Genomic DNA, 10171 nt, shown 5'->3' with positions numbered 1-10171 from the left:
GACAAAAGATTTGAACATTTTACACAGATACAGACAGCAAAAAAAGTCTATCATTAGTCAACATCATTAGTCACTAGGGAAATGTAAATTAAAACTATAATAAGGACCATGAGATATCTAGTTAGAAAGATTAAAAATAAACTCTGATCATACCAATTGTTGGAGAGCATGCGTAGGAACTGGAACTCTCATACACTGCTGATGGGAATGTAAAATGGTATAACCACATTTGGCGATCTGCTAGCAAGTTAAACATACACCCACCACATGGTCCAGCCATTATTCTCCGAGGTATTTTACCCAGGAGAAAAGAAAGCCTATGTCCATAAAGCCTTACACACAAATGTGCTCAGCAGCTTTATCTGTATAGCCCCAGACTGGAAGCAACCTACATGTCCATCAACAGATGAATGGAGAAACAAGTTGTGATAAAGCCACACAATGGAGAAGTACTGGGTAATAAAAAGGAAAGAACATGTGATAGCTGAATGAATCTCAATAGAATTGTGAAGGAAGCCAAACAATAACAGTATATATGATTCTGTTTATACAAAACTCTAGAAAATGCAAATTAATCTATAATGACAGAAAGTAAAGCGGTGGTTAGTATATAGGATTCCGTTTATACAAAACTCTAGAAAATGCAAATTAATCTATAATGACAGAAAGTAAAGCGGTGGTTAGTATATATGATTCCATTTATACAAAATTCTAGAAAATGCAAATTAATCTATAAGGACAGAAAGTAAAGCAGTGGTTAGTATATGATTCCATTTATACAAAACTCTAGAAAATGCAAATTAATCTATAAGGACAGAAAGTAAACCGGGTGGCTACATTTGCCAAGAAGGAGCCAGGGGTGGAGGGCGGAATTACAAAAGGGCAAATGGAAACTTCTGGGGGGTGATGGGTATGTGTATTATTATAACTGTGGCTATGGTTTCTTAAGATCTTACTTATTTATTAGAGAGAGAGAGAGAGAGATTGCACATGAGTGGGGGAGAGGGACAAGCAGACTTCTTGTTGGACCATAAGTGCAACATGGGGCTCGATCCCACGACCTGAGCAGAAGTCAGATGCTTCACCTGGGCCACCCAGCCCTGACCCCACTGTACCTATTGTTTCACAGGAATATACATATGTCAGAATTCAGCAAACTAAACACTTTAAATATATGCATTTTATTTTATGTCAGTTAGGGCTCCATAAAGTGTAAAACACACACACACACACACACACACACACACACACCAGCAAAACCAAAAAAGTCACTTAGAAACACAGACAGCAAAATTACAAAGTAAAGCAAAGGGATGGCTGATACAAAATACAATTATTTTGTATTTTGAATCAGCCATCCCTTTGTATAGCATTTACCTGGAGTATAATTGTATAGCAATTACCTGGAGTGGAGGAAAGGGAGGAAGGCAGGCACCAGTTGGAGAAGCATGTGGGAATGCTCTCATGTTCTGGTCCAAGTAATACTCTATATGTGAAACTAGGTGCTGGGTATCTTACTACCATTCCTTTATCTACATATATATATATTTTTAATTTTATTTATTTGAGGGGGGTGGGGTGGGGAAAGGAGAAGCAGGCTCCTCCGCTGAGCAGGGGCTGAGCAGGGAGCGGGACGCGGGCTTCCATCCCAGGATCCTGGAATCCTACCCTGAGCCTCCCGGGTGCCCACCCACTACGTGTGCTTCACACAACCTTTCTCTACACAGGATGAGGTTCACAATTTAGAAAAACAAAAGAGAGTCTGCGGTGAGGACCACAGAGGAGCGGACCTCCATTAGCTAAACTGCACACCATTTTACCATTATTGGGAGGCACAACCCTCAAAACCGTTCAAATAAAATGAAGATCTTCCACATCTGATCTGTGTGACCTGTTCCTGGGGGACTGAGGAGTCACCAACTTCAAAGAAGGACTGGAAAGATCAGACGGGAGAGCTAGAGTCTCACACCCTCACTTGGCGCCTATCAAGTACTGGGTTGCCTATCTTCTCGCGACCTTGAGGCTCAGGGGCCACGGGGCAAGTGACATACAGGTTAAGCACTGACCACCTACGAGAACAGTTACCTGCCTTGCACTTCCTCTAGAAGATCCTGCAGCTCCCTTGCTCCTCTTGGTCGACTTGGCTACTACCTTTATCAACCGCGAAGATACAAGCTCTACAGTAAGGTCACTGCGCCCATCCCCCTCTGTTTGCTTGGTAGCAACAAATTCCGCCCTGGGGGCGGGGGCGGGGGGAAGGTCTCGGAATCTCCCTTCGCATCATCCGAAGAAGGGAACTCTGTGCGCTTCCCACGTAATTTAAGAGCCAGGCAAGGGTTGGTTCGGTTGGCCACGGGGAAGCGCCGTGCTGCAGGCTTGGCTCCGGGACGAGCTATTTTGGAGAGCACATGTCCTCCGCGGCCTCATCAATGAATTTTTCATCGAAAGGTCTTCGAGGAATGCGGCGCCTACTGCGCTTTCCGCGACAGCCAGCGCCAGGCACGCCCTTCGTCCTGCTTCGTGTCCGCGCGCGGGCCCCCACCCCGGGCCAGCAGTCCGCCAGCGGGGGCCGCTTACCGTGGCTACCGCCTCAGCCCGTCGGCTCGCAGGCGGCCCCTCGGCGAGGGACCCGAACCTCCTGGAAGCGTCCCCGAGGGGAAGGCTGACAACCACACGTCACAGGTCTGAACCCCGCGCCGCCTCACCGAGTTCCGGGACGCGCACGGCCGCTCCCCGCCCCCGGGGAAGCAAGGTCACGCCCTCCGGCCCCTGGGCCTTTAACAGGAGCGGCGGCCGACTTCCCGCCTCCCTCCGGGGCTCGCACTTCCGGCCGCGGGGGCGTTCGGGAGCGCGCCCTGCGAGCCTCCACCAACCAGCGGCTCCGCCCGGCCGGCGCGAGGGCGCGCGCGCGCATTCGTGCGCAGGTTCGAATCTCCGCCGCTTCGCGGTTTGCTCCCAACGTCCGGCAGCCGCTCGGCCGCAGCGGGGGCGACGCGCGCGGGCAGCGCCGGGCCCGGCCGCCCCGCCCCCCGCCCTCCCTCGCGCGCCCAGCCCTCGCCCCCCGCCCCCCGCCCCCGGAGTTATCGGCGCTGGGCCTCCCGCGCCGGGCGGGCTCCGCCCGAGGCCCCGGGGCCCATGGCCAAGCGGCGTGCGGCCGAGCCGCTGACGTTCCACGTGCCTTGGAAGCGGCTCCTGCTCTGCGACTTCCCCGAGGAGCCGCCGCCGCCGCCGCCGCCGCCGCCGCTCTGGATCCCGCCGCCGGGGCCCTCGCATCCCGGGCAGCCTGTCGGCGCCCCGGAGCTGCCCCGAAAGCGCAAAATCGACGCCGGGGCTATGACTGAGCCTTCAGCTTCGCCCAGCAAGCGTCGCGACGGCGGGGACACCGGCGTTCCGGGCGGCGTGCAGCGTGAGGGCCGAGGCCTGGAGACGGGCGAGCCGCCGCTGCAGCAGCCTCCCGTGCGGCCCCGCGGGCCGGGGGAGGAGCCCCGGGGCGCCCGGCCCCCGAGGGGCGGCGGCGGCGACGACGGGGCGGGGCGCACGGAGCCCCGGCGGGGAGACTGGGGGGCAGCACCGCGCCAGGTAGGGGCTGGAGGTCCGCCGAGCGCCCCGGAGGGCGGGGGCAGCCAGGCGCGCCCGGGGAGGGAGCAGTTTGCCCCCTCTTGATTCGCGTTCAGGAGGCCCCAAAGAGCCGGGGTCCCCGACTGCCGGGCTCCACACGGTGGGGCCCCGCGTCTGCGGGGGGGTCCCGTGGGCTGAAAGCACTTGCCAAACAGACGGTCGGGCGAGGTGGACGTGGGCTTGCACCGTCAGTGCCTGTGCTGGCAGGAGGGTGCGGGAGCGTGGGGCACGACAGGCGTGCGAGCTTTCTGGAGACCTTGCCCGCGAGCCGCGGCAGGTCTGCTCACCCACAAATGGAGCAAGGTGTAGCGCGCCTTGCGTGGCTTAACGATGATTTCGTGTAGGATTCGTGATCGAGTTCCTCCCTAAGAGGGTGAACGATCTGGTAGCCATCCACTGGATGGCCTGTAGGCATGGTACAGCACTTTGGGCAGAGAGAGGAAGGACCTCGCTCTCTCGGGAAGAGGCCTTTAAAAACTCACAGTGTTAAATCGCATCCTGTGATTATTGTTGAAGATTAATTTGGATCCTAAAGTAAAGCTATGCTAGGGTCACTTTTAAGCGTTCTTATTCTTTGGAAACGAGCCTGCCCCATCTCTGCACCTGGGATGTAACTTGTCTAGGTTTGTGCTGTTCCGTATGGCAGCCACTACCCGTGTGGGAACCACTGAAGACTTGAAAAGTGACTGGTCCAAATGGAGATGTGCTCTAAGTATAAGATACACTAGATTTCGGAGATCTCAAAAAATATATATAGATATATATTTTTAAAGATTTTATTTATTCACGAGAGATGCACAGAGAGAGAGAGGCAGAGAGACACAGGCAGAGGAAGAGGCTGCAGGCTCCCTGCAGGAAGCCCGACGCGGGACTCCATCCCAGGTCTCCAGGATCACGACCTGAGCCCAAGGCAGACGCTCCACTGCTGAGCCACCCAGGCGCCCGGAAGATCTCAAAATTTTTCCATTGATTACCCATCGAAAGAACTTGGAGATACTGGATTGAATAAAATGTATTAAAATTTACTTTTTTAGTATAGCCACTAAAAAAGCTTAACATATTTTTGGGACAGCCTTGGTCTAAACTTAGGAATTGAGGCTGCTTTTTGGCAGTTTTGTGTGTTGACTTACCAGGAGTTTTGGGAATAGAAGAACCAGATATAGGGCCAGAATTCACCAAACTCTTGAAGCACTACATCCTAGCGTCTATCTCACATTTTTCCATTGTTTTAATTATCTTATGCAGAATTCACTAAATGCCTTGCTGGAAAAAAGTGAACTGAGATTCCTTTGGTAGGACTTCTTGATGAAAAACCCAATAAAATGAGAATTTTATAGATAGGAAAGGACTTTTTCTGTGTGGGTGAGAAATTACCTTCGGATGATAATGATGAGCATTTCTGGATGAAATTCTAAATTGTATATATTTCCACCTCCAGTTTATTGGAATTTAGAAAACTTGAGAATTTTTTGTTAGACTTTTAAATTCATATTTCTTTTAGATGTTCAAAATCCAGTTACTTAAAACCAAATGATAGCACTTATGTTTTGAAAACAGAATAATTAGAATTTCCAATTATATCATTTCTGTTGGCAAAACCTAAAAAAACAAACAAAAACCCCAGAATGATAGTCATCCAGACCTGTTTGATATAGAGATGACTACTGTGTAGTTTGAAAACCTTTCCTCTTCAGACCATGTTGGTGCCCCACCCATACATAGGCTTGTCTTTTCTACCAGAGTATTCTGACTGCAGTATGCCACAGATTGATAAGAAGGAAATATGGAAATTGTAGGAAGGCAAAGAAGGAGAATTTTTTAGTGGACTGATAATACCTTCTTAGAATCTCTTAGTCACACCTGTATCTGTCACAGCAGTGACTACATCTGGCAGCTCTCTGCTTCCTAGTCACTACAGGCCCATAGCAAGGACTAAGCTTGGCCATAGGGATACCTTTTTCACCAAGACAATCCTTGTGCTCTTTTCTTTCAGCAAAAGCCCAGGAATCTTTATGTTTATTCCTTTTGTTAATTCTGTTCACAAGCTTTTTGTCTTCTGCAAATTTAAGAGAGAAACGTGTTTCCTCCAGCACCTCTCTTTTGTGCCTCCAGAGGTAGAGGTTCTTTGTTTTAAGGGATTTGTAGCAAATTACCAGGATACAGGGTATGACAAAATCATGGAAAAGTTAAAAAGGCTTTTTTCAATTTAAGCAGTAAATGTCTCCCTGGTTCCTGGCATTCAGAATAGAGCTTAAGTCCCTACCCTCACTCTTGGGATCTCATTTAGGAGAAAGTTTCTCAGATGTGTCCTTTCTGCATTGAGGATTCAATTTAGGCAGAATAATGGTACCTTTTTTTCTGTCCTAGAACCTCAGAATATTTTTTGAGTTGTCTCAAAATTTTTTGTTAGCTTTTTCCTAGGATTTTGTTTCAGTGTTTTTAACCAAAGAACTAAAGTCAGACCAGGTATTTCTTCATTAAGTATTTATGTGTTTTCTCATGATAGTGTCACTTTATGCAGATTCATTGCTCGGTCTGTGCTCTCATTGTTAGCTATTTTTATTGGAAAGTAGGCAGAAATGTTCTTTTTTTTTATATATTCCTACGAAGAAAATAATGGATGACTCATGGGTTTCTTGGGATATACTATCTAGCACTATTGAGCAATTACACTACTAATCCTTAATTTGAAAGAGAGGCCTAGGGGTACCTGGGTGGCTAGTGGGTTAAGCATCCGACTCGATTTTGGCTCAGGTCATGATCTCAGGGTTTTGAGATCAAGGCCCAGGTTGGGCTCTGTGCCAGGCATGAAGCCTGCTTAAGATTCTCTGTCTCCCTCTCTCTCTGCCCATCCCCCCCCCCTTAAAAGAAATAAATTTTTTTTAAAAAAGAAAAAGAGTCTTGCGTTTTACCAATGAGGAAACAGACTTAGATCAAGGTCAGAGTTAGTGGATGGTGGAGTTATGCAAACCCAGGTCTCTCTTGAGGCAAAATTTGTGCTCTTAGCTACTCGGTTATACTGATGTCACTATGGGATCTTTTTGGGCTCTGTTTATAAGTAGGTAATTAAAACGGTCAGCTTGGAATCCTGGATATAATTCCAGGGCTGCTTCCTTACACAAAGTATTTTGGGGATGCTTTTGAAATTCTGTGTTAATTTTAAACTTCATTGGAACATCAGTTTCATTTCATAGTTACTTGAAACAATAGTATAGCTATTCAGAGGAACCTGTTGAATTTTAAAGGAACCAATACTCAACTTGGATTTATCAGTGTTAGTATTATTGATTTAAAGTCCTGCTGTGTACCAAATCTTGTATCTTTATAAATATGCTAAGTAGCAAGAAAATCTGAAACTGATTATTAGTCAAAAATTTTTTGGCAAGGTGTCAAAATATTTTAGCCTATGTAAAGTAACAGTTCCTTAAAATACCAAACCTCAGGGGAAAGACCAAAAATAAGTTTTAAGATATGTTTGTGTTACTTAAATAAATTGTTTTCCACACTGAAAGGTAAAAAAAAAAAAAAAAAAAAAAAATTAAGACCATTTTCCAACATTTTCTTTGGTTGAAAAAGAAGAAAATTATCAAGAAGAGATGTTCTTGGAAGAAATTCTTTTAAATTTAAACTACTAACAATATTTTTACAAATCCATGAATATGAAAATGCACAGATTTGATGGAGTCCATGAAGTACTTTGTTTAGGCGGAATTTAAAGTGTGTTTGTTGAAGAAGCAAAGTAAAAGGCCACAAAATCTTTTTTTTTTTTCCTAAGATTTTATTTATTTACTCATGAGAGACAGAGTGGGGGAAGGCGGGGGAGGCAGAGGGAGAAGCAGGCTCCACACAGGGAGCCTGATGTGGGACTCAATCCCGGGTCTCCAGGATCACGCCCTGGACTGAAGGCGGCGCCAAACCGCTGAGCCACCGGGGCTTCCCGGGGCCACAAAATCTTAATGTGTGTTTTCTTTTAAAATAAGAAAATTTGTTTCCTGAAAGAAAAAAAAAAAAAAAAACTTTCTATAAGCCTTTGATGTGCTTTCATCTTTCTTTTTTCCCTAAAGCTCAATGAAGAATTTTGGCAGTATAACACCTTCCAGTACTGGAGGAATCCTTTACCACCTATTGATCTGGCCGACATCGAAGATGTGATTGAAGACAACTCAACAGAAGCAGCGCTTCAGGGCAAGAATGAAGTGGTTGAGATTGACATGGAGTCCTGACGGAAGGAGCTGAAGAATAGGTTCTTCTTAATTTGAGGAGACATCTCAAGTGAATTTACATATTCTTAAGAAGAAAAGTTATTTTCCATACTTGATGTGATACCATTCCCAAACCTGAAAAATGAGGAACAGTTATTTTAAAGATAAATGCCTATAGCCACTACTGAAACTCCCAAAAAGGATTTGTCAAGGATCTAGTACAGTTACAGGGGAAGTATTTTATATATGTACTCTTGCAGAGAAATTTATGTTTAGACTCTAAATTCGAAAACTTTGATCTCATAAAAAGGAATTCTGACAGTTTTAGAAGTGGGAAATGTTTAAATATTCTTCTCTGTACCAAAAAGTCAATTTGTGGTACATGAAATGAGTATTGTTTTATAATAACTTATTAATAAAATGCTTTCTAGTACATTGTATTGACTCTTAGTTGAACAAATAGCCCACTTAAACATCTATGCAAACTTAAAATGTGGGAGATATTTAAAGGTGGCATAGTTTTAAGAGAACTTTCTAAATGTAGAATGTAAAGTAGTGAGAATTTCAATTTGGGTAGCATGTTTGCATAGTTTCCAGTGTTTGATATTTGTTTAACTCTACTTTGGGGAATCATAAATGGATAAAGAGCAATGAGAGGCAAATAGGTGCTTTCCTCCCCCTTTTCCCAGGATAAGAGGAAAGAAATTCAGTTGTATTTCTTAATTTCTTGGTTTTGAATTGTTTTGAGGGTATGGTTTTTATTGCTTATTACTTTAGACTTGTAGTTCTCAACACTGACAATACTTCAGAAATCCTTGCCTGAGCCTCACTGGAGAGATTCCTGTTTAATTGTCTGAATGGGGCTTGGGTATAGCTATTTTTTTAAGCACCAATCCTCCTTTTCCCCAATCCTAATATGCCGACAGCTTTGAGAACCACTAGACAGACTAATGGTAGTTTTTCCTGTTTAAAGGAGATAACTAATTAGAGATGAAGCAGCTCCTCTTAATTAGCTTTGTTTTTATTTCACTCTTTCAGTGGCTTTGTTACAAGTAAGTTATTGTGTTATTACTATTTCGTTGTTAACAAAATAAAGTAAGCAGTTTGTGTTTGAGTATCAATGATTAAGTTAATTAACTTTTGTACTACATCTAGAATGTTGGCTTTGTAATCGAGTAACTTGTCCTTGTATATATTTTGTTGTTGATAACAGTGGATCCAAAATTCAGAAAGGATGATAAATGCTTATGAGAGGGGGGAAAAAACCAATTTGTGTATACTGTAGGATTTAAGGATGGGTTGACTTTAAGAATATTCTAGAACAAAAGACATGTACCGTGGTTAAGAATGAAGGCTTTGGTGTCAGACGTGGTTCAAAGGCTTGTACTGCCGCTTTCTACCTATGTAACATTAAGCAAGTTATTTTTCATCTTTAAGCCCCAGGTTCCTTAATTGTAAACTGAGAAACAATAAATAGTATCTACCTCAGAGAGGTTATGTTTATTGTCGAGCAATGTACTAATACTAAGTACTTTACCTGCATCGTTTAATTCTCATAATAACCTTATTGTAGGTACAAAAAATAGTATAAATGTGTTTTTTGTAGTTATACTTCATTCCACTTTAAGTTGCAACTAGAAGTTTCAGGATACGGATTGGAATTGAACTAGCAAGGATGGCAAGCAAGTGGGGGAAGCATTTAAATTACTGCGGGGGGGTGGGAGAAAATGGTAAACTTTCTTCCCCCTTTTTGACCTGAGAGTAGGAAGGGGTCTGTTTTTGTTCACTGCTCTTCCTTGTGCCTGGGACAGTGCCTGTCACACAGTAGATAGTCAATAAAAATTGCATGAATGAATTAGTTAAGTTTTCTTCTCTATTGATGGGAAGGTAATGCTAATGATTTTCTAGGACCATATCACAAAGCTACGCATTTTACCAAAGATGTGCATATAAAAGATGTGTCACAGGGATCAAGCAGTAAAATGCTGGAAACATAATAATGTAAAAACTGAGACATGTACACCTAATGAACTTTAGGAGGTAGTCATTTACTTTAATGAGAAATTTCATAGGATACTACATTGCAGGTGAGTGAATAGGATTTTCAAATAGTAGCTCAAACAGGGATTCTTGGCTGGCTCAGTTGTTGGAGGTATGCAAACTCTTGATCTCAGGGTTGTGAGTTCAAGGCACCCATCAGTGTTAAAGCTTGAAGAAAAAAGTAGCTCAGACAATCTTTTTTGAGCATTATGTGTCAAATAGCATACAAAACTAAGGTAAAGATTCAGGGAAAATATTTGCTATCCAGGTTGAAGGTTGAATGTTTTTATATAGGTACATATATTAATGTA

At 44.3% G+C, this 10171-nt stretch overlaps 1 protein-coding gene across 1 annotated transcript; it reads left to right on the top strand.

Annotated features, from left to right (window-relative positions):
* The first annotated feature begins 2785 nt into the window (after positions 1–2785).
* On the top strand, positions 2786–9308 carry C1H9orf40 (chromosome 1 C9orf40 homolog). The gene is made up of 2 exons (XM_072762638.1): positions 2786–3579; positions 7683–9308. Exons 1-2 carry the CDS (start codon positions 3136–3138, stop codon positions 7839–7841), a joined length of 603 nt encoding a protein of 200 aa, XP_072618739.1. The 5' UTR covers positions 2786–3135; the 3' UTR covers positions 7842–9308.
* The last annotated feature ends 863 nt before the right edge of the window (positions 9309–10171 follow it).

The sequence above is a fragment of the Vulpes vulpes genome, chromosome 1, assembly GCF_048418805.1.
Source record: "Vulpes vulpes isolate BD-2025 chromosome 1, VulVul3, whole genome shotgun sequence".
NCBI classification, from domain to species: Eukaryota; Metazoa; Chordata; class Mammalia; order Carnivora; family Canidae; genus Vulpes; species Vulpes vulpes.
The sequence above is the reverse complement of the archived record's forward strand: the minus strand, read 5'-3'. Positions and strand labels throughout refer to the sequence as shown.